Below are 26,003 nucleotides of genomic sequence, written 5' to 3'. Positions count from 1 at the left end.
CGGCGTTGGAGGACATAAATGGAGATGCATTGATCAGTCCAGCAACGGCTTTAGATTTTTATCCAGTGAGTCCACGAATGAGTCAACTCCCACCGATAACAAGTTAACTCACCAAGAAAGCGCCCCAATGCAGATGACATGTGGTCTTCATGCAAAACCACCAATTAATGCTCCCTGCGACAACCCCGTGCAAAATACAAATGGAGCGCATGCATCCATACCAAAAGTTATGCAAGCCAGCCACATAAATAACATGCATACCATGCATGCCTCCCATGGCCACCATATGGAACTCACGCCGCCCATGCAATCATTTCCACCACCCAACTCAAGTATTCGGTCACAGGAAGAGAAGAACAAACTCAAGAAAACATCCAACACAACAGTTGGACATCGTTCAAATCAAACGACTACGAACTCACAGCACCAATGGACTAGCTTAGAGTCTCCAATAATGGAAGCAAATCATGGGTGTTGTACATCACAAAAAAAAAAGGATGGATAGGTGCTATTGATCTTCACGAAAGAAAGAAAAATCAAGGGGGCGCCCATTTTCCCTGTCAGATGCCACCACCAATAATATCTTGATGGTCAAAAATGGAGCACTGGTGAACTACTACCCTAGCCTAGGACCACAGTATGAATTGCCAACTCAACCACAACCATCTGCAATGCACCACGATCACACCCACTAGCAATCAGACTAGATGTAAACTGGGATGCCACAGGTGGTCAATAAGGTGGAATCAAGCTTTCTTGCAGGGAATCTGGAGGGTGGAGGGCTTAACCATTTTGCTCAACATCTTGAATCAAAGCCATTTTACCTCCCCATATTCACAGGCCAGGTAATCTCTCCCTCAACAAATCACTTTTGGTTTTTCCATTTTAACTTCTCAATCATACCTACAGCAACACCGCACCCACCCCGCCACCAAAATGATAATCTTTTCATGGAATATCAGAGGTGCTAACAAACCCTCAAAGCTCCGGAACCTATGCAAAACAATAATAAAAGAAAAACCGAGCATTTGGTTTCTAAGTGAAACTAGGATGGACATGAACAATACAAGAGCTTAGTACAAAACTTATAATATCGGGTCACTCGATCCAGCCATCAAGAGGTCAATCAAGGGGGCTCTTATGCTGCTGGTCTAGAAACATCACAGCAAAATCACTCCACATACAGCCAAATTTCATCATCCTTCAAATTGAACCCCCCCCCCCCCCCACACACACACACACCAAACCCTAGATCCTCATCTGTATACATGGCCACCCTAAATAAATCAAAGAAAACTCATTTGGCTTCAATTAACAAATATCGTACAACAAGTCACTCTCCCTAGGCTTTTAATTGGAGATGTCAATGACCTCACAACTCAAGACCAAAAAAATTACAAAAATCAAATCCCCAAAACATCAAAACACCTCCAAAATTTCATTCAACTTTTTAACTTAATCGGTATTGATTTTATAGGACCACCTTACACGTGGACAAACAGGTAGCATGGAAGAGCCAAAATCCTAGAAACACTAGACAGAGCTTTTGGCACATATTCCTGGACAAATCTATATCCTAACTCCATAGTTCATCATCTACCCATCATTTCATCAGACCATGCACTCATCAAGCTAACTGCAGAATAAATCATAGTTAGCAGAACATCTCATTTCCACTTCTTGCCTTTTTGGACAGACCACAAAAACTGTAGAGACATCATCACTTCAGCATGACAGACCCACATACTAGGATCTCCACATTTTCAAATAACCACAAAATTTAAAGAGTGGAAAAAAATCTCAAAGTTTGGAATCATTAGACTTTTGAGAAGATACAAGATCATCTTAACAAATTGCAGAGGGAAATTTCTGATTCTCAAATGCAAAATGAAAATCACCAAAAACTCAGAGACCTCCAAGCTCAATACCCGTACTGGTTAAGAAAAAGAAGAGAAAATATGGAGGCTGAAATCTAGGGAGCTATGGCTTACAGTAGGGGACAAGAATACAAAATATTTTCACAAAACAACAAACCAAAGAGCAATTCAAAACAATTTTCAGTGGTTAAGGCAACAAACTAGAGAATGGACATGCAATAAAGAACAAATTGCTTAACTCTTCATCAATTCCATGCAAGAGGTGGGAACACTTAATGAATGTTTGAACACCAGCCCCTTTTCTTTGATCCCTACCCCAACCCTCACTATTCAACATGGAGAGAACCTCCTACAACCCCCAACTTTTGAAGAATCAACATGGGTAGTGAAGCAGATGCATCCTCACAAAACACCAGGTCTACATGGGTACACAGCTTTCTTTTATCAACATTTTTGGGATATTGTGGGAAATGACATACATCAAATGGTGCTGCAATTTTTCACTCTGAACATCTCCCCAAGGAAATAAATAACACAAATTTGGTGTTCATACCAAAAGTCCATGACCCTACAACCACCACACATTTTAGACCCATCAGCCTCTACATTGTTCTCTACAAAATTATCTCTAAGTGTTTAGTGCTCAAAATGCAGCCAGTGCTAGAAGATGTGGTCTCTCCTTTTCCGATTTGGCTTTCTAAAAATAGACAAATAACAAACAACATCATACTAACCAAGGAGATATTGCACTTAATGAGAAGGAAAAAATGGGCTAGAATTTTCTCAATGAAACACTGAACAAAATGGGTTTCCCATCAAAATGGATTCAAATGATCTACCGATGTATCTCTACCCCAACTTTCTCAGTAAAACTAAATGGCAAATGTTATGGCCATTTCAATCTGAGACGTGGCCTTAGGCAAGGAGATCCCCTCTCCCCATATTTATTTATCACGAGTATGGAGATACTAACACAATTGTTAGCATGTGCTAAAAGTGAAGGTCTCATTGAAGGAGCCAAGATTTGTAGGAATGGTATGTCTATTACCCATTCGCTATTTGTGGATGATTGCATCATTTTCTACAAGGCGGATGTGTCACAGGTTAAAGTTCTAAGCCAAATCCTATCCACTTTTGAGCAACTTTCGGGACAAAAGGCAAACTATGAGAAGTCTTCCATTATGTTTAGTAGCAATGTTCCAAGACATCATAGAAAAATTTATCTCTCACATACTCAAGGTCAGAAAGCCTCTACAAGGCACAAAGTACCCATGCACCAAACTAGGAGTACAAGACCATAGGATATCAACACATCAGCCCCTAGTGGACCAAGTGATATAAAAAATCACATCTTGGAACTCCAGATTTCTATCCCAAGCAAGTCACACCACTTTGATCCAATTAGCCATCTAAGCCATGCTAGTATACTCCATGTAGACAACAATTCTCCCTCATGGAACACTCTCTAAACTGAACAAGTTGATGAAGGATTTCTGGTGGCATGCAGGTGAAAACAAGTCCAAACACACAATACAATGGAGAATAGAAAATCAAGCAAAACAAAATGGAGGCTTGGGATTCAGAAAAAGTCAAGACATGAACAAGGCAGTCTTTAGGAAACAAGTATGGAGAATGATATCCTCTCCCAACACTTTTTGGAGCCAAATCATCAAACAAAGGTATTTCCCAAATCAAAGCCCATTTCGGGCCAAAATCACCCGCAACTCATCACTATGGTGGCGTTCCACACACAAATTTCTAAAATAATTGAAGCCAAACATAATATGGCAAGTTAGTTCAGGCAGGAACATCTTAGTTTTCTCCAACCCGTGGGTTCCAACTACCACAGGAGGAATCCCATATCCAAAAGACACAACCATCGAGTCTCACCGTAACCAACATGTCTCATCACTATTTGAGCCCAAACCGGAGTTGGAACCATCATATTTTGGCCTAATTTTTTGATGAACAAACATGCTTTCATATCCTTCAAATTACCCCCGGCATAGAGTCAAGCCAAGATAACATTTTGTGGAAACACAACTCCTCCGAAACATACACAGTGAAGTCAGCATACAAGGTTTTTGAAAACCAGAAACCATCATCCTGCAAAGCACATTTCCCATGGAAAGATCTATGGAAACTGAACATTCCCTATAGGTGCATAGTATTCATTTGGAAAGTGGTGTAGAATGGCCTCTTAACCTGAAGTAAATGCACAAAATGGCTCCACCCTTTGAAACATACTGCCCTTTCTGTAGACATTAAAAGGAAACAACCTCACATATACTCTTTACATGCCCTTTCACAAGAGCAGTTTGGCGTGAAGCCCAGGTAGAACTGAACCCGAATGACATCAAAGAGGAAGAGGAAGTTTATGTTTCCATCATAAAGTGGTGGGAAAATTTTAAAAATAACTTATCACCACAAGAGTCTATACATCTTGTAGAGAAGGGTTGTACTGTACTATATCTCATATGGAGAGCCAGAAATGACCTCATTTTTTACCACAAGAATACCAGCCCAAGGGGCATTATATCTCAAGTGTGGAAGTATCAATGCTCTCAGGACCAATGCTTTGAAAATATAAGGATTTTCACCCCAACAAACGAGAGACAGAACACCCTCACCACATTTTACATTGATGGATCGTATGACTTACTCTCAAGTCTTGCAGGACGAGCTTTCATCATCCAATGCACAGACAAAGGCACAATCCTTGCTAAATGAGAACCATGTTGGGCCATCGACAGTTATGATGCGGAACTCTGGGCTCTAATTCAAGGGCTCAAAGCAGTTAGCCAACTCAAGATATCCAGGATCATGATATATAGCGACTCATCACAGTTGATAGATTTTTTGCAGGATAAAAGTCAACCAAAGAAGTGGATAGACCGGTTACATTGGGCACAATTATCAAGACTTTTATCTACTTTTGAACAATTAGACTTTGTACAATATAAATAGAAACTACAACAAAGATGATCATTCAATAGCCTATCTGGCATGCAAAGGCCAGGTGAAAATATTCTATAACCATCATTTATCTTCATCTGTACAGTTCGGTTTAAATTAATGAAGTGTTGACTGCTTTCTTTTGAAAAAAAAAGAGGACCCCCGACCCTGGAACTAGAAGGAAATTTTGAAACAATTGAAAGAGCCCACATGCCTGCCAAGTGTGTAGACTACAGATCAAGACACCAAAATTATTTTCTAATTTTATGGTTCATTTATTAAAACACCCCTATAGTTTCTTGAATTTATTGAAACCTATTAGTTTGCATTTTACCAAAACATACTCTTTAATTTGCAACCGATTTATTTAATCGACCTTTTTGAAGTGAAAATGTAATGGTTTTAATCATAATATATGTACCTTCAGGAAAAAAAAAAAAACATAATATTTGTCTGAACAAATTTAACCAAAAGAAAATAAAAATGAAAATGTTGTTCTTACCCCTAACAATACACAAATTAAATACTCTAATTCGTTAGATTAATTTGTTATTTGTTTGAAGAAGGAACATATATGCTATGTTCTCTCTTGCTCATTTTTCTAAAATCAGATAGTTTTTCTTTCTAAAAGTTTGATATGAAATGTTAGGGGTACTTTTGAACATGGATTTATGCCCTTAAACATTTTTTATTGAGCTTGAATAGTTACGTGAGCATTTCCAGACAAACAATACAAACAATTTATTAAAAGAAGATCAATTAACCATAGGGTGTGTTTTAATATATCACTTTTTTGGGTAAATTACAAATTATCACTTTATATTTTGGGTAATAAAACTTAGCCTCCTCATGAATTTCATTGAGACAACAACCCCCTTGAACCTTTAGATTTCAACACTTTGCCCCATCCCTATTTATTGGATTAACCAAGAATGTTAATTTACTAAAATGCCCTTACGAGATTCATACATGTAAGGATGCCATTTAAAATGACAAAAATGGGTAGAAAAGCAGTTAACTTTCATCGTCAATATGCATTGATGATTAAACTGATATGTGAAGATTTTATAAAGATTTTATAAGTATATAAAAATAAAAAGAGAAAAGAACACATGTAAAGATTTTATAAGTATATAAAAATAAAAAGAGAAAAATAGTCCAACAAATTAGGTAAAAGGGTAGTTTGGGATTTAAAAATGTTTAAGAAGCACATGACAGTCAATGAAAATCTTTTGAAGGGGCAAAGTATTTGAATCTGAATTCTGAAAGTGTGGGGGATAATTTAACTTTTTTTGGTAGCCATTATTATTTTTAATCATTCTTGTAGAAAGGCGTCTGTTAAACTCTTCTACTACATGAAGAGAGAACTGTTTAATAATAACAGAAACGACCAACCTGAGCCTGCCTTACACTTCTCTGATCCTCTCTTCTTGTTCTTCTTCCTCAAAGGGTATTCCCGATCGCATAAGAATAAAAAACAAGTAGTGATGAGTAGTGATGACTGTGGGCCTGTGGATTGGTTCGAGTTCGAGATCGATCCGAGCCGCTCGTCGTTTAGAGGTGAAACCGTGAAGGACTGGTAAATCATAAATGGAAGGAGAGCGGCATCGTAGCAACGGTAGTTTGGCTTATTCTCGATCGCACTGGCATCTTATGAATTCGGGGTTGTTGGTCACTGGATTTTGTTGTTGGGGTTGTGAGTTCTTAACTGCTCTTTTGCTTTTCAGCTCCATCCACCACTGTTAACACCGTCATCAGTAATCCAGCATCATTCAATACTTTTTTTTTGTCCTTTCCTTTTTTTGTTTGGGTTGGAGATTTAAAATAATAATAATAATAATAATAATAATAATAATAAATCCTATACATTTTACTTGTTCCTCTACTTTTGGGGTTTAGATTAGGGTTGTCCAGGCTGCCTTTTAAATTTAGGAAGTGTTGAAGGGTGATTTTTGCATGCCTTGGCCGGAGAAGGAGAAATACAGAGTAGGACGATAAAAGAAAAAAAGGGGATGGCACATAGAAGCGTTCCGGCGCCATTCCTGACAAAGACCTTTCAGTTGGTGGAGGATAGAAGCACGGACGACGTAATCTCATGGAACGACAACGGCACCACCTTCGTTGTCTGGAATCCTGCGGATTTCGCTCGAGATTTGCTCCCTGACTACTTCAAACATAGCAACTTCTCAAGCTTCGTTCGCCAACTTAACATCTATGTACGTTCTCTATTCTCTCTCCCTCTTTCCTTTTTTTTTTCTGTTTTCTCCATTCAAATCTGATAATGGAAGAAATCGCTTTGTTCCAATTCTTTTTTTTTTCAGTCTTTGTTTTCTATTATTAGTTGTCACAAGATCAGAGCTTCCATTCTCTACCGACGAACTTCGTTATTAATTTTTTTCAAGTTTATTAGTTTGAAGGTTGTGAGTCGGCCGATTAATCAAATCGGCTCCCACTTGTATGTTTCTGAGGCAAGTGCTAGGTCTTAGATCTGAGGTCAATACTAAATAGTGAGTTGGGCTGCATGCAGAAAAAAAGGATGGACAGCTCTCTTGTCTTGACAAGAACAAGCCATCCTCCTCCTTTGTTCGGTTTTTCTTTCTTGTACCGTTCGTTCTACGAATAGAATTCGGGTATAAGGCCCACCTCAGAACATGACATCTCCCGACAACCAACCCAAGCCTACCCTATTCCCGACTCGTCGTGGTCAATATTTTGACCAATAATCCGATGGAATCGAAGCGGATTAGTAATGCATTGGCCGACGCGTAGATGTCTCGTAGTCGTAGTCTCGTAGATTTAGTACTTGAAGACGCGGGACGTGTACGCTCACCCGTTGTCAAGACTCAAGCGTCACACATGGTTTCTTGGGGAACTCTTGAAACCTGCGTTTGGGAGGGGTAGAGATCTGCTGAAAACAAAACGCTCCCAACGTACCACTGCAGCTGTACACATCTCCCTTAGCGTTGAATTCGTTTGTTGGGACTTGGGAATAGATCTGACTCCGTCTGGGGGTGATTCTAGGCTTCTAGCCGATTGGCTTCCCGGTAGGAAAAAGAGAAAAAAAAAACAATAACGTTTACTCAGCAAAATATTTGACTTTATACTAGGGCTCTCATCAATTCGGATTGGACTGGTCCAAAATCTGATCGTCCAACGACTGAAAGGCCCATTCAGTAGTCCACTCAATAATAAAAATCTAATCTAGCAAGGTTTAGGTTTTTCATCTCTTTCTCTCTCGTAGTTTCTCCGGCGGCATATTAGAGAGGCTTTCTCTCCAGCAATCCAACGGTTTCAGCCTGAGGCATGCTTTGAGGGTTTTGAAAAGATCTCTCTGCCAAACTCTTCTTCATGCTGGGATTGATAGGTAGGTCTTATCTTCAAGACTCCGATCATATGTCATTGGAAAAAATCTTGCCAAAGCCATAGCCCCTCTTTTTGACAGATCGAATGTGATGAATGATGAGTGACGATCTAAAGAAGGCAACATCATGGCGAGACTCGAGAGTATTCTGCATCAATTCTAACGACGACATTTATTCCAATAGTTGCATCAAACTTTTCATTAAACTCGTCCATTCTTTCTTAATTCTTTGGTTGGAATTGTCCAATGGCGTGAATTGTGATGACAATGAAATGCAAGCAAGTGATGATGTGACAAGAAAGTGAGAAACTATTGGCGGATTCTGGTCAGTTTGAGTCCATGAAAAGAAAGAGGATTTTGATTGCTCCGTTTTTCTTCATTTCTTTTCTAGATTTTGGTTTTTTAGTGACAAGAACTAATCAAAACAACTCCATCATAATCTGAAGAAAAAGAAAAGAACTTTGCTGGTGGATTTGAATGTAGAAATTGTAGGATTTGATTCTAATCTCAGATTTAAGAATTAAAATTGGTTCATATCATCCAATTTTGGTTAAAAGTGGTTTATTTTCTGAATTTTCGATTAGGTAACTGAAACTGCCATTTAAAACTCATTTTTCATTTTATTCGTCCTTTTTTTACTCTTCTTTTAAGATTTTTTGCATCTTTATCAACTCTTTCAAGAGAGTCCGGATTTCCTACTCATGACAATTCTACCCACATAATATTGCAACTAGGAAGGCAGAATATCTCATCCTCTTACATGTTATTATATATGCATGGGAGATGTTCCCAATGCAATGAGTATTTTGTGGGTAGGCATGGGTAGAATTGTTGTGGGTAGGAGATCTAGAGTCTTTTTAAAATGCATTTGGTTTTATAGATGATTTTGCATATGGGGTTTGAAATAAGTGACATTAGTGTTCGTAGTTTAGTGTAGAAATTGATTTGTTATAAAAGCTCTGGATTTTATTGAAAAGCATGATTTAGTGTAGAAATTGATTTAATTTGTCTTTTCTTTTATCTTGATTTATTTTATTTTATTTTTACTTTGATGCATTTTATATTTTTGTGAAATTTTAATATGTTTCTGTAGTTTTTTTTATATTTTTTGGGTTTTACATGTAATTTTTATCTTTCATTCATTTTGGATCAGATTCCAATATGATCTATTTGTATTTTAGTTGGACTAGTTTGAACTTGGTTTGTCTAGTGATGAAGGATGATTTGACCCAACCTATGAAACGGTGACACGTAGACACTGACTCAGCGTAAGTGACAGCTCAGCATTGAGGCCCAGTACAACCAAGTAACGGGCCCATAAAGCAGCTTGCTACATCATAACACGCAAAGGGAGGAGTTCGCCACAACGCGAGCTTCGGGTTCCCTGAGCTACCTCTAAAGGGATATTCCGAGGCAGCTTTAGCTTGCAAGCTAAGAAAACCAGCTCACCCGAGCTCCTAAGCAGATAAGTCATCCCGATGACCAATTCTACTTAGGGTACTCCTGAAGTATTCCGAGCTCACTGCAAAGTAGCTCGCCAATGGACCGCATGAGCATTTCTCAGGAAGCTTCTATCTGACAGGCCGTATCGATCAGACTGCGCTACACCCCTTACTAACGACGCAATCCCTGTCATTTCGACAGTCTGCACCCCCGTCTCTCAGCAGGCGGAAGTGTGCCTGTCACTTTGGAGACGTGTCACTCACCCGGGCGAGGAGTACGTCACAACGGCCACTTGCGCAGCCCTAACAGGTAACGGCTGTGGCAGGGGCCCAGTGGCGGTTATGCTTGATTTCATAAGAGTACCCGTATAAAAGCCCTCAGGGCAGAAAAGAAGCTTCTTCTAGAGACCTCTAATCTCTCGAGTATAGTGATAAAGCGCGACCTACACTCTTAGCTACCGACTCTTCTTTTCTTTCTTTCTTGCATTCTAACTTAAGCATCAGAGTATTCCCACTGGGTAAAATCCCCCAAAATCCTTCTTTTCATCTTCTCAGGTGTCGTTTGTTGCCAGCAAGGAGCCATTTAGCAGCCAGCTAGGAATGCCCGGATCATGCCGCATCATCTAGGTTTTGGATTGGATTGGATCCAATCCATTTACAAATGGACCCATATTAAATTGGGTCGGATCAAATCTAATCCGGTAGACATATTAACCACGTTTTAAAGAAGTACTTATTGCATTTTTTGCCCAAACAACTTTTACTACAATCGGGGGTCAAAACAATGAAAGCCTTGATGTATTGTTATGGCCCCACCTTGAATTAAATGAGGTGGCATCTTGGTGGGGCCATGGGAATACATGCATCTAAGGCTATGATTCTTACTTTTAGCCTTACACTATGACATCATGGTAGCAAAAATGAACTCTTTCTAGCCCATTTTGACCTGCCACCTGATCATCAAAGTACCTATACCACTACGCCCATAAGAAAGTAATGCCTTCTCACCAAACACTATTGCTTATTTAATAAGCATTTATTCTGTAAGTTTTTATGCTATCCCTCCAATATTAAAATTTGTTCTCTTTTCAATGCCCCTTTGTATTTTGACCTATTTGCATATTGGTACCCGTAGTTATGTATTTTACATTACGAGCATTATTAAATTTTAAGAAGTTGCTAATACTACGCAAATTCTTTTTAGTTCTTTCGTCCCTTGCACAAATCCATGTTCCACGTGTGTGTATATGCAAGTTCTTTAGATCCATGGTGTTCATTCATCTTCTTCCTATAACTCTCTCCAGAGGCCTATAGTCATAATCATGCGTATATTGTGAGCAGGGATTCCGAAAGATCGTGCCGGACAGATGGGAATTTGCGAACGAGTACTTTCGGAGAGGAGAAAAAGATCTTCTCAGCGAGATACATCGCCGGAAGACGACGGTACAGACCCACGCCGGGGAAAAATCCAACAGAGTGGGTGGAGGACCTATTTCGTTCCCCGCTGCTAATTCAGGCGAGAACTTGGGATCCAGTTCCACCTCCTCTCCCGACTCCAAGAACCACCCGTCCGGCGAGGCGACGGTGACACAACACTTATGGGATTTGTCGGACGAGAACGAGAAGCTGAGGAAAGACAATCAACTGCTGAACTCGGAGCTGGCGCAGAAGAAGAAGCAATGTGAGGAGATCATTGCTTTCCTCTCCAAGTACGTTAGCGTATCATCTGATCAGATTAATCGCATCATGATGCAAGGGCGCAAAGGGTCCAACAACCATGACGGATTATTGGATAAGAAAGAAAATGACGACGATGAAAAAGAAGAGAACGTGTCATTGAAGTTGTTCGGAGTATGGTTGAAAGGAAGCAAAAGAGGGCGGGAAGAGAATGGTGTTATTAGTGGGACTAGGACCCCTCCTTTGAAGAAGAAGAAGAAGAGAATGGACTTTGAAGCCCCATGGCCATGGATGAAGATCAACTCTTCTTCTGGGGAGACTAGCAAGGTTTGCAATTAAGTTTAGACTTGCATTACACATTTACACCGTTAAAAGTAAAAATAAAAAAATAAAAAAAAAAACAAAAAGTATATAGTTGATAGTATATAATATATAAGACCAGACAATAGACATAGACTACTGACTAGTAACTAGTACATGTAACGGTGAAAGCCCCGCTCAAAAAGTAACGAAGGGTCTATTCAATAATAATTAACCAGCGGAGGCCCTCCTTCGCACGGGTTGGAATGGACTTATAATATTGTTATTTGCTATTGTTTTTTAATAAAACTTTATAATTATAAATAACAAAGTCTTGAAATTCATATGAAGTCCTATTCTTGTTTTTTAAATATTGCTTCGTCAAAGCATTTTATATAAAAAAAAAAAACACGATCATAGAGTTATAGTTCTGAGTTCTACTTTATAAATGTCATTTGTTTCACTTCAATAACTTCTAGTTGACCCGAATGGTAGAACTGTTCGGCCTAGGAACCATCTAGGCAACCGATTTCATTTTACCCCAAATCTAGTCCTTGCCCAAAAATCATTGAATCAGTCAATGACTTGTTGGCCCGGATGGTTGAACCATCAACCCATTCAACGATTTTTGGCCATTTTTATTTTTAATTATTTTTTCATTTTTTTATTTTTGTTGTCAGAACGGGCCATCCAATCAAACTGAACAGTCAAACTGTCAACCTGAAAATTAGTAGCCAAAACGGTTCCGTTTCTAAGTCATTTTTTTCTAGATGTCAATAATTAGACGAAATAACTTTGTAGTCATAGTCATGGAAAGGGTGGACATTGTAAGGGATTCCAAAATCTTGAAAGATAAGTCCAAAGTGACCTTAACACACAGAAAAAATTGGCAATAAATCCACCAAACTGGAAAAACCATGAAAAAAAATCAAAAAATTGAGTTCAAAGTTCCGCTTTGAGACGGAGCTAAACATACATGCAATCAAAGAAATAGATAAATCAAATCATCTTGTAAGAAAATAAGAAAAACATTACACAAGAAAACCAAAAGAAAAAACAAAAGAGAAGAAATAAAATGGTAATAAACCCTAGACCATTTTGAAGGATCTTGAAGAAGAAGACCAAATAGAAAAAAAAAATACAAAAGCAGAAAATGAAAAAAAAAAAAAAAAAGAACATACTGCACACACTTGAATAAAGCCCATGGTAGAAGAAACCTTTGAATAGTGAAAATCCAAAAGCATAAAAACCATGGTTTTCGAACCGTCGTTGACCCAAACGAATGGACATTTTGGCCTAGGAACCGTCTAGGCAACCTGTTTTGTTTTACCCCAATGCCAGTCCCTAGCCAAAAACCGTTGAATCAGTCAACAACCCATTGACATGGGCAGTCGAAGCGTCGACCCGTTCAATGGTTTCTAGTCATTTTTTATTTTTTTAATTGGGAACCGTCCAGGCAACCAGTTCTGTTTTATCCCAATTCCAATCCCTAGCCAAAAATCGTTGAATCGGTCAACAACCCATTGACCCGAGTGGTCAAACCGTCGACCCATTGACCCATTCAATGGTTTTTGCTCATTTTTTATTTTTTAATTTTTATTGTCAGAATGGGTGGACTATTCGATCCGGACAGTTGAACTATCGACTCGAAAACCGATGGCTAAAATGGTTTCGTTTTCGGGATGTATGAGTCACATGCTCGAATGGCATAACACATACGATATTGCTTAGTGGACCTTACACACTCAATTTTTTGCTTGTAATTTTTGTTGTCAAAACGGGTCCATTTTTTTATTTTTTTAATTGGGAACTGTCCAAGCAACTGGTTCTGTTTTAACCTAATCCCAATCCCTAGCCAAAAACCATTAAATCGGTCAATGACCCATTGACCCAAGTGGTCGAATCGTTAACCCATTGACCCATTCAATGGTTTTTGGCCTTTTTATTTTTTAATTTTTGTTGTCAAAATGGGTCGTTCGTTCAAACCGGACGGTCAAACCATCAACCCAAAAATAAGTGGCTAGAACGGTTCCATTTTCGGGTCGTATGAGTCACACGCTCGAATGACAGAACACGTATGATACTGCTTAATGGACCTCACACACTCAAATTTTGGCCTATATTTTTTGTTGTCAAAACAAGTCATCTATTCGAATCGGATAGTAGAACTGTCGACCCGAAAATCGGTGGCTAGAATGATTCCGTAATTTATTTTGTTGTCAAAATGGGCCACCCCTTTAAAGCGGATGATCGAACCATTGACCCAAAAACCGGTGGCCAAAACGGTTCCTTTTTCGGTTTGTATTAGTCACATGCTCGAATGACATAACACATATGATACTATTTAATAGACTTCACACAATTTTTTGTGTGCAATTTTTATTGTCAGAATGGGCCATCCATTCAAAACGGACGATCGAACCATCAACTTGGAAACTGGTGGCCAGAACAGTTCCATAATTTTTTATTTGTAGTTTTTGTTGTCAGAACAAGCCGTCCATTCGAACTGAACGGTTGAATCTTATGCTTCAATGAAGAACCTTTTACATATGTATATTAAAGGAAATACTGCCATTTGGCAAAAGGGGAGACCACCCCTTTCTCTTTAATATATATACAGCAGAGGGGGCCCTATTATAACATTACTATTTGCTACATTAAAAAAGACAATGGTTTCTTAATAACAAACTTGCAATTATAATTACTCAACTCTTGAAACTCATATAAAGACTTTAAAAAGATCATCATGTGCTCATTTTTTAAACATTCCTTCAACAAAGCATCTCATATAAAAGAACATGATCATATAGTGATAGTTCTAAGTTCTACATAATTGTCCTTTGTTTCACATCGAGAACTCCCGGGTGACCCAGATGGTAAGACCGTTCAGCCCAGGAACCGTCCAGGCAACCGGTTCCATTTTACCCCAAACCCGGTCCCTGGCAAAAAATCGTTGAATTAGTCAATGACCCATTGACCCGGGCAATCAATCCATTGATCCGTTCAATGGTTTTTTGCCATTTTTATTTTTAATTATCTATTTTACTTTTTTAATTTTTGTTGTTAGAATGGGCCATCCATTCCAACAAGGCGATCAAACAGTCGACTTGGAAACCGATGGCCAAAATGGTTCCCTTTCCGAGTCATTTTTTCTAGATGTCAATATTTAGACAAAATAACTTTGTCGTCAGCAAGGGATTCCAAAACCTTGAAAGATAATTCCAAAGTGACCTTAAACATAGAAAAAAAAATTGGCGGTAAATCCACCAAACTGGAAAAACCAAAGAAAAAAATCAAAAAATTGAGTCCAAAGTTCCGCCTTGAGGCGGAACTAAACATACATGCAATCAAAGAAAGAGATAAAGCATATCGTCTTGTAAGAAAATTAAAAAAAAAAACACACACACATTGCACAAAAAACCCAAGGAAGAAACGAAAGGGAAGAAATAAAATGGTGGTAAACCCTAGACCATTTTGGAGGATCTAGAAGATGAAGACCTTAAACTCAAAAGTAGAAAATGAAAAAAAAAAAAAGTAACATACCACACACACATGAATAAAGCCCACAGTAGAAGAAGCCTTTGAATAGTGAAAATCCAAAAGCATAAAAAGCCATGGTTTTTGAACTACCATTGACCTGGATGGATGAACATTTTGGCCTAGGAACCATCCAGGCAATTAGTTCCATTTTACCCCAATCCCAGTCCCTCGTAAAAAATCGTTGAATCGGTCAATAATCCATTTACTTGGGCAGTCGAACCATCAACCCATTGACCCATTCAATGGTTTTGGCCGTTTTTTTTATTTTTTTAATTGGGAACCGTCCAGGCAATCGGTCAACAACCCGTTGACTTGAGCGGTCAAACCATCAACCCATTCAATGCTTTCTGACCATTTTTTTATTTTTTTATTTTTATTGTCAAAACGGGCCACCATTTGAAATAGACAATCAAACCGTCAGCCCAAAAACCGATGGCCATAATGGTTCTATTTTTGAGTCATATGAGTCACACGCTCGAATGACATAACACATATGGTAATGCTTAATGGACCTCACACATTCAATTTTTTGTCCGTAATTTTTATTGTCAAAATGGACCATCCATTCAATCTAGACGGTCGAACTGCCATTTTTTTATTTTTTAATTGGGAACCGTCCAGGCAACCAGTTCCGTTTTACTCTAGTCCCGGTCCCTGACCAAAAACCGTTGAATTGATCAACAACCCCATTGACCCGAGTGGTCGAACTGTCAACTTGTTGACCCGTTCAATGGTTTTTTACTGTTTTTTTTATTTTTTTAATGTTTGTTGTCAAAATGGACCGTCCGTTTAAACCGAACGGTCGAACCGTCAATCCAAAAACTGGTGCCCAAAACGGTTCCGTTTTTGGGTCGTATGAGTCACACACTAGAATGACATAACACGTATGATACTGCTTAATGGACCTTACACCTTAATTTTTCAATAAACGCCTGGACCAAACATTCATATATATGGGCATTTGTTGAAACACCTATGTGGATCCGACATGGCACCTTTTATTTTTTTTAAAACGGCCACGGTTCCAAACATCCCCATAGATGAGATTAAGATTCCCCATAGATGAGATTAAGATAAATTTTGATGCCTCCTACATTAATGGGCAGTGCATGATAGCTTATTTATCCAAGGACCATAAAGGCCAGATTCTCGACTTCAAAGCATATAAAATAGGAATCTCTTCCATCAATCTAGCTGAAGTGTGGACTGCATGGAAAGCCCACAACGTCGCACTCAACTATCAAAGGCTTCTAAAGTATAACTGTCAAAGGCTTCTAAACTAGTAATCAATTATCTGAAGAACCGAGTAGAGCATCCTTGGAGATTGAAGTTCATCATCAAAGGTTGTAAGTCGTTGCTTAAGAGAATGGAGGGGCTTGCTAATCATGCATATTCTAATGTTGTATCTATGTCTAGTGTTGTGTAGCCCCTTATTTCTTGTTCTATAAAAAAAAAAGAACTCCACTCCTATTTTCTTCTTGCATCTATTGTCATTCGTCATAGAAAAGGTAGGGGTGCAACTTGGACGGGTCTAGCCCGAGCTCAAACTGACCAGACTGAAAATTTGCATAGGTTAGGCTTGGATTTTCGGTTCTCGAGCTGAGTTTGGGCCCAAATTTCAGGCTTTTTAATTTTTTTGGTTGGTCCTGGGCCTAGCCCATACCTAGCCCGAGCCTAGCCCAGCTATAAACATTCATACATGCATATATTTATATGTAAATTTTGCATACATATTTCTATGTATATACATTATTATACATATTTACATATACACGTACATATATGTATACATATTTACAGAAATGCATACATATATGTATAATTTTGTAGTGGGTTCATTGGCTAACCCGAGCCCAACCCAAGTGCATCAAATTACAATGCAGGATAGGCTTGGATTGAGAAGGTCAGGCTTGACCTTGGTCTCGGTCCAGGCTCAGACCTTAAGCCCAAATTTTAGGGTCGAGACTAGGTTGACCATAAACTTGGCCCAACCCGCCTAACTTGCGCCCCTACAAAAAGGAAAACTTTGTGTTAAATTTCTGTACAGAAAGCTCATTATATGTTGTTGGCCTGGTGGGGACTCTTTCATGAGTAAAACTTTACTCACTTTCTAATTGTGAAATTTATCTTATCTTTTTTTTTTTTTTTGGAAATTGTCTTAAACTTGCCATGACTTTTCAACATTTCTCTTAAATTCACCATAACTTTTTAAAATATTCAGGGAACCCAGGTTAGTAACTTTTTGTTTTCCAAAACTCGCCACACCTTAGAGCACCGTTAGTGTTCATTAACAGAAGTTTTCCATGTTAGCATAAATGAAATTTTATGACCAAACTACCCTTGAATAGCATGTAAACCTTATTAAACATATTTTTATGTCAGCCTAATTTTTATTCAATACACCTTTGTTCTAATTGGCATCTCATAGTAGTGTTGCATTTGAAATTAAAAGGGATAAAGTGATTTTTGTTGTTTTTTATCAAAATTTTGCTTTATTTTCCTTTTACAATAGAATAATGGGTAAATTAGTAATCTATCAACATCTATTTGCCTATTTAACATCAACTTTTTGACATGGGGTTCTTTGGACATTTTGAAAAGTTATGGTGAGTTTAAGAGAAATGCTTAAAAGTTATGGTGAGTTTTAGACAATTTCCCTTTTCTCTTTTGGTAGATTACAATGACCTATATGGGTCATGCACATGCACTTTTTCATTGCACTTCCATTAGCTATCCCATTGATGTGCCCTCAAATGCATATGGGTCGGATCTCAGGTGTAAGAGATCTGAATTCTGGAGCTGGGGTCTCCTTGATGAGTAGTTCATATTGGCGTCCCAAACGTGCCCTATATAGACATCTCAATGTGAATTGGGAACATCTCCCGTACTTATCATGAAGAGATGCTCCCAATACAAGGTTGGGATGTGATTAGGGGTAGCAACGAGTCGAGCTTTTCACGAGCTACTCGAGCTTGGCTTGGCTCGGTTTCAACTGAGCTTGATCCCAATTCATTGGCTCGATTATTAAATGAGCCGAGCTCGGCTCGTGAGCTCAAATATATATATATATATATTAATTTTTTAAACATCAAATAAAAATATTTTTATAAAATATTTTTCTCAAAATCAAGCTTGAGCTCAAGGTTCTAGCTTAAACCGAGCTCGAGCCTTGTAGAATAGTCTCGAGGCGAGCTCAAGCATGGTACTATTCGGCTCGAATCCACCCCTAGATGTGATGTGGGATGTGCGTGGGGCATGCTTTGCAGGCGCCAATGGGAATTCCTTGATGGCTGAAGTTGACGTTGAATACTTTATTATACCATCAAATACTTTATTATTTAATTATTTTATATTTTTTAAAAAATAATAAACCAATAAGTCATTCTCAACCATATGCCATCATTTGCCTCTTCCTTAATATGATTAATACAATATATTAGAGATAAGTCCAACCTTTTTTACGTATTTTTACTTAAAATTTATTATAACAAAAATAGCATGCTTTAGCTCCATGAGACTGCACAACAAGGGGTAGCCCAAACCTGAACCTGTAACCCCCTCAACCTTAGTGCATATGGGATTCGATTCCAAGTCTCTGCTACAACTAGCCAAGGACCTTACCAAATACCAACTAGCCAAATTGGCACCCTTCTTTAATTAAAACATCTTGGGTTGATCAATTTGACTTGTATGGTTGAATTGCTTATCTGCCACTTGGACAAAAGAACAATTCATTTTTTGGTTTTGAATAACATGGATTTTATATTAGTAGAAGCATTTGATATAAAACTAATTATTAGCTAAAAAGACTTTAAACACATGATTTAATGAGAGAGAATGGGAAGGAGTTAATACCTTAAAATTGAATGAGGTGAAAAGTAATTCAAATTGCATTTCTTGCCCTCTCAATTATAGAGGGAACAAATTAATAAAAAAAACAACTAATGGGGATATTTTAGTTAAGAAGAAACTTTTTACAAGTTCATTCATAGTTTTAATGGTACTATAGATTTATTATAGCAACCATTAAATGTGCACATGCATTGCACATTGCAATTTTAGATGATAATGACGATGACAACAACAACAACAACAACGATGATGATGATGATGATGATGATGATGATGATGATGGTGATATGTTTCCAAAGTTTTTTTTTATAAATTTCTTATATTTTCTATTTTGAAATTTTATTATTTAATTATCACATCCTGGGGGTATTCCATTTGATCTAGATGGTTAAACCATTGACTTAACACCTAGACAGAAAAACAATTTCATTTTTTATTTTTTAACTTTGTGTTCCATTTTCATCATTAATAAAAATAATTTTCTTATCATAATTTTGTTTATGACGATAAATATATAATACTAGTAGGGACTCGTGCAATGCATGGGCTTTGTCAAGTGAAAGATAAAAATAGAAACACATAAGAGTATATAATTGTTTTATATTTCAACATTTTAAATAATTAATAATTTTTTTGTATTTTATATACTATTTTTAATCATTTTTTTCAATACAAAAATACCAATAGTTATTTTCACTAAAATTGTTCATCAAACTAATAAAAGTGACCAAATCGACCAACCTAACCAAACTTGACCTGATGTGGTTAGTTTTCTAGTATTTTTGGTCTACTTCGGTTTAATATTTCCTTAGTAATTTCCCAACCCGACTAGGTCAGGTTAGTTTTGGTTTGATCATTTGTAAACCGACCAAAATCAAATAAACCCTACCACACACACACACACACACACACACACACACACACACACACACACACACATATATATATATATTAACGATAAATTTTTAATATGGGAAAGTGAAAAATTCCCAAATTTCTTAGTCTAAAATATTTTATATTAAAAATTTAAATATTTTTTTAATAATATCATTGTAATTTTTTAAATTATTTTTTTTAAGTTTAAATCTTTTGAACTGACCAACCAAACCAATACCAGTGTTTTCAACCTATCGTTGACCCAATTAGTTGAACCGTTTGAACTATCACTCAGCCCTAATTTCGCGCCTAGTTCAATCGAAACCCGCCCTTGGGTAAAAAACCGTTGACTTGGTCAAAAACCATCCAACTTAAACAATTTAACCACTAGCCTATTCAACCCTATCACCAGATTGCAGGTTATACATTTAGTGTATATGCAAACTTTCGAAGGCCACAACTTTGCACTTTGATGTCTGACTGAGGTGACCTTACAACTATCAGAAGATGGATCTACTCTTGGATTGGGAACAATGACTATATTCCCCTTCTTCTTCAAGAACTAGTTTCAAGGAAATCCAAAGAAGATCTTAACCATAAAAACTAGACATAATATAAACCATTTACTAAAGAGGGGAATGACAAAAGGGAATGAATGGTTATCGAATTCTACAACCGGGACCAAGAATAAGTGTGACAATTTTAGTATTATGTGTCCAATCAATATTCTCTACAACCAAGGTTTTAAAAGCCAACCCGAAAATGAAACTACTATGGCTATTGGTTTTTGGGTCAACTATTCGACCATCTAACTTGAATGGTTCAAGCAGTTTGGTAGATTTTACCCTTTATATTGGAATATTAGGGTAAGAAAAGGGATATTATATATATATATATATATATATATAGAGAGAGAGAGAGAGAGAGAGAGAGAGAGAGAGAGAGAGAGAGAGAAATAGGTGCTTGTTGGTTAAGAAAGAAAGAAAGAAAGAAGAGAAAGGAAAGGAAGGAAGGAAGGAAGGAAGGAAGAAGAAGAAGAAGGATGTGCCATTCTCAGTTTCTCTCCAATCTCTCTCTTTAAGATCTTAGTGATCTCAACTCGTCTTAGTCTCTCCCCTATCTCTCATCCTCTCAGCTTCCTTAAAAAATTAAATAATTTTTATTAAACCACAAACCATTGCCTAGGGCTAATGGTTTCGTGGTACGATCGCTCGAGTTAGAAGTTCTCTACCCAATTCAACGGTTTTTCTTTTTTTTTTCCAAAAGTGGTCCAATTCAAAATCGGACCCAAAGACATGACTAGTTCCTGGGTTAAATGGTCCAATTGTCCAATCCAGTCTAGTTTCCAAAATTGTGCCTACAACTACTCTGATGTCAACTTTGAGAAAGAAAATGGGAAAAGAAAAGTTAGGAATGCACGTAAGAAATTTTTCTTCATATTAATTACTTGAATTTTAGATATATCATAATTAAGATAGAAATTGAAAATTAACATAAGTAACGATATGGTTAAAAATAAACTTAAATATTTATTGTTCAATTATGACATTATGGGTTAATTATAGCCAGATCAGTAACCCACCATCTAGATAAGAAAATTGCTTTGATAGCTTTTGGATTAGTTTTAAATTAGGAAAAATTATAGTCAGAGCTGACTATACATTTAAAATTAGGCTACAAGTTGGTCCATAAACTAACAAAACTCTGAAAACCGATTCTACATTTCAAATTATAAAAACCCTTGCCATGTCATTGGAGGCTTATGTGGTTGTTGCCAACATGGGACTCTTAATCCATGTTGGACACAACAAAAAGCTTATACTGGAATTTCCATTTAATATTGGGTGATTGGAAAACAAAAAAAGAGTTTTTAGTTTCTCTCCCCCTCTCAATCTCCACCACACTCTCCCACTCACAATCATTTTTATCTGCTCAACAACTATGTGATTTGAAAATAAATAAAAATGGTTTTTGGCTTCTGCATTTACATTCTTTATATCAATTTCTCTCATTCTCTCTCTACATATTGCTCTCCCTCAATCTCTCTCATTCTCTTTTTTTCAGTCGATCTCTAACTCTCCCTTAATTTCTATCATTCTCCCTCAGTTTCTCTCCCGCTCCCTCTCTCATTTTTTTATTTTCTTACACACTTATATGGTATTAATCAAATTGTATAAAAGATATAAGACCAACTTGGTATGGTTCCAAAATTATTACACCAATTTGATAAAAATCCACAAGAATGAGAAAGATTGATGGGAAACAATAGCGAGCAAGCGAGCGAGCGAGCGAGAGAGAGAGAGAGAGAGAGAGAGAGAGAGAGAGAGAGAGAGAGAGAGATGTTTTGATTTGACTACATACCAAAGTTAAGAGAGTGGGCGAGGTAGAGGGAACGGAGATCGAGAGATGATTGTGAGAGTGAGAGAAAAAGGAAGGATATCAAGAGACAAAGGGAGTGGGAGAGTAACTGAAAAACCTATTTCTAGTATATGTTTTTTTATTTGTCCAACATGGACTAAGAGTCCCATGTTGGCAACAGCAACATAAGCCTTCGATGACATGGTGAGGGTTTTTTATAATTTGAAATGTAGAGCTCGTTGTTAGAATTTTGTTGGTTTCTGGACCAATCTGCAACCTAACTTTAAATGTACAACCGACTTTAACTATATTTTTCCCTTTTAAATTATATATTTCATATTACATTATATAAAATATTTTTTACTTATCACACTTAATTTTTGTTTATCTATGGTATCATTTGACTCAAACCACTAACCCACCATCTAAAAATAAAAATTGTTCGATTTTTAGGTTGACATTAAATTTTGTATTACATTTCCATCATTGATAAAATTATTTCTTATGTATAAAACTTATTTTTGTTCAATATAATGAATGCACAATATTAGAAATGCACCCAATATTTTATTTTTTATAAATATATAACATTAGATATGTGCCCATAATTTTCTCTATCTTTTATTTTTATTTTTGTGATTCTTTGTATTTTCTATTATTAAAAATTTTATTATTTGACTATGTCACCATTTCATTTGTAGGTATATTTTGAATTTGGCATTTCCATTTTTATCATTAACAAAAATACTTCTTGCATTTTATAGTTATTTATTTTAAATTTTATTATTTAATTATGACATTATTTATTAGTCCATTTGACCTAAAATGGTCGAATTGCTTACCTACCACCGGGAGGGAAGAAAATGTTTTTGTTTTCAAATTACTTTTCAAAATATTTATTTTTGTACTATTAAAATTAATACTGTAGATTTAATTACATGAATTTAATGATGAGAAAAAAATATCTTAAATATAATGAGAGAGAATAGGAAAATATTTTTATTTTTATTTGGTTTTAAAATTTGCATTCCATTTTCATCATTAATAAAAACATTTCTTATTTATCATACTTATTATTGTTTAATATGTATGTTAAAAAAGTTCTCAATTTTTTCTAATCTCTATTTTTTATTTTATCTATTTTTTTAAATTTTATTATTTAATAGTGGCAACATGGATTAACCCATTTGACCCAAAATGATTTAATTTCTTACCACCACTTAGATGAAAACACTATTTTTGCTAGGTAGATTTTAAAAGTATAAGCTTTTATGTTATTGGAATTATTAATTTATTAAGAATAAATTTAATTAATAAAACTTAATGATGAGAATAAACAAAAATGACTTAATATATGATTTAATGAACATGAATGCAAGTTAATAACTTAAATGTTGGATTTAATGAGAGAGAATTTAATGCATTGAATTTGAATATCTTTAAATTACTTCTTTTCAACTCATTTAATATCAAGAACTGATTACCCTATTTGCCCTTATTTTTTATCAATAAATTTAAATATAGTGGGGTAAATTTTGCCCTTAGAAAATTCCAAAAATATTTTGAGACCATTCGTGCTTTTTATAGTATAGATTTAGTGTCGTGCATGAGATCATGTCCTCCATAAATGGAATGCTAACCACTGAACTTGAATGTTGATTTTTGAAAGTTTAGGGTACTTGATTATGGCACTTGAAAGTCGAGGCTCTTAAGTGTCACTACTCCCAAGATACAAGGTACCACCTATCTATAAGTTTCCCTAAATTTTATATGATTATAAAGAGAGTTTAATTATGTATATATACCAATTATTTGAGATAGGATTAGCCTTCAGCATGCTATGGAACCAATCATAATGCTCCACACTAGTCATAAAATACATGGGGTTCATAATCATTAAACCTTTCACTGTGGGGCCTATGTATTTTATTGCTGGCGTGGGAGGCATTATCATTGGTTCCACAGCTAATACATTCATCTGATATGAATTTCTATTATTTGCAACTTGTTATTGATGAATCTGGATTTGCTCCGTGCATTCTTCACACCAGCCTCACAACACCTCCTCGATAGAGGTGTAAAGTGGGTCGTGCCGAGCCAGCATGGTATGACCCGTGGGCGGCCTGTGGGCCGTCACGGGCCATGCCACCCTCCACTATGAATTGTTTAGGTGTTGGCCTGGCACGACCCATGGCCCAAGCCCGTGCGGGCCTGTGCCGTGCCGCGAGCTGGGTTGGCCCAAGCTGGGCCATTGACCAGACCAAAGTTATTTTTGCCTATTTATTTAAAAAAAATTGAAAAAAAAACTTAAAATTTTAACTTTATATGAATTTTGATGTATACAATTGCTTATATATACAATAATTAAATAAATTAGTATAATAAAATTGAAAACAATTGTTTATTTTATTAATATATTATATACTATATATTATTATATAATTATAATTTATATAATATATTATGTATTATATATAAATATATAAAATATATAAATATTATATATATGCAAAATATATATAAATATTATATATGGGTTGTGCCACATGTGGCACGGCCCGAGGACCTAAAACCCTAGGCCCAGCACGACACGGACCATCGTGCCAAGCCTAGCACGGCTCGCGTGTCATTGTGCTGGGTCACGGGTGGCACGACCCGATTTACACCTCTACTCCTCGGATACACGCCAAGAACATCTTCTATACTTGTGTGTGTACTATTCATGAAGAGATGTTGTTAATACACGACGGGATGTGCTATGAGATTGATGTGAGGGAAAACAGATTTGGTCCTCACAGAATTGTCCTTACATTGTTATCACATCCCCTTGTAGTTGTATATTGAGAATATCTCCAACAAAAACACACAAGTTTGGAGATATTTCCAATACATGGTTGCAAAATGATGTGAAGACGACTTTGTGAGAACCAAATCTGAATTTGGTGTGATTTGTGAGGTGCGCTTTATGAAGAGCAAATCCCGATTCATCGTCATTGACACTAGTGATTGGAGGCTTGGAGCCCTCTCTCTCTATCTCTCTCTCTCTACACACACACATTAAAGATTCAGACTCACCCCTTTAAGGGTTTGACTCTTTCAACTTTGATATGTCACTTTGAAGAAACTAGGTCAATGGCTGGTTCAATTTTTTTAAAGGGCAAATTGCTAAAATCTTCCCTCAAGTTTGATAATTACAATCACCTCCCTTGAATTTTTTGACACAGTTGAAAATAGATTCATTTTGTTAGAATTCTCTAATAAAAGACACAAAAATGTCCAAAATACCTATATAATTACTATTTAAATTGGTTTTTATAAAAATAAAAAATAATATAAATTCTATAAATGAAAAAAAAGAGAATTTAAAGATGTAGCTTTACCTTTAACCGATTGATACGAAGGACAAATTAAAAAAAATAAATCTATTTAAAAAAAAAGAGATTAAAAGAATTTGGAGCAGCGATTAATATGAAGAGATGATTTGAAAATAAATATTTTGAGTAAAAAATAACTACATAGATATTTTTAGATATTTTCATGCGTCTCAGGATGTTAATAAAAGGGACTACTTACAATTATGAGGGAGAGGTGATTATAATTGCAAAAATTTAAAGACGGTTTTTCAGGGGAGGTTTCAGAAATTTTAAGATATTAAATTAATTTGACGTCGGATAGATTTGAGGAATCCAGATCTATTGACTACGAACGCTGACCATAAGATGCCAGAGTTGGACATAGGGAGCCTCACTCGTACTTACATGTTAT

At 36.5% G+C, this 26,003-nt stretch overlaps 1 protein-coding gene and 1 long non-coding RNA gene across 3 annotated transcripts; both read left to right on the top strand.

The window, feature by feature from the left end:
• Window positions 1-364: 364 nt before the first annotated feature.
• LOC148877154 (uncharacterized) lies at window positions 365-4,935 on the top strand. The gene is made up of 2 exons (XR_016113051.1): window positions 365-845; window positions 4,555-4,935. It is a non-coding gene; the product is annotated as an uncharacterized LOC148877154 (long non-coding RNA).
• Window positions 4,936-6,124: 1,189 nt separating this feature from the next.
• HSF4 (heat shock factor 4) lies at window positions 6,125-16,578 on the top strand. Of its 2 annotated transcripts, XM_088985197.1 has the most exons (3): window positions 6,125-7,048; window positions 10,977-11,639; window positions 16,259-16,578. In XM_088985197.1, exons 1-3 carry the CDS (start codon window positions 6,845-6,847, stop codon window positions 16,433-16,435), a joined length of 1,044 nt encoding a protein of 347 aa, XP_088841323.1. In that variant the 5' UTR covers window positions 6,125-6,844; the 3' UTR covers window positions 16,436-16,578. The 2 variants fall into 2 exon arrangements, with proteins under 2 accessions (XP_088841323.1, XP_088841332.1); XM_088985206.1 differs by lacking the exon at window positions 16,259-16,578 and having other exon boundaries at window positions 10,977-12,788.
• The last annotated feature ends 9,425 nt before the right edge of the window (window positions 16,579-26,003 follow it).

This window comes from Nelumbo lutea, chromosome 1 (genome assembly GCF_056320005.1).
Source record: "Nelumbo lutea isolate HS-2025 chromosome 1, American lotus-T2T, whole genome shotgun sequence".
NCBI classification, from domain to species: domain Eukaryota; kingdom Viridiplantae; phylum Streptophyta; class Magnoliopsida; order Proteales; family Nelumbonaceae; genus Nelumbo; species Nelumbo lutea.
This window is presented reverse-complemented; position numbering and strand designations above follow the sequence as displayed.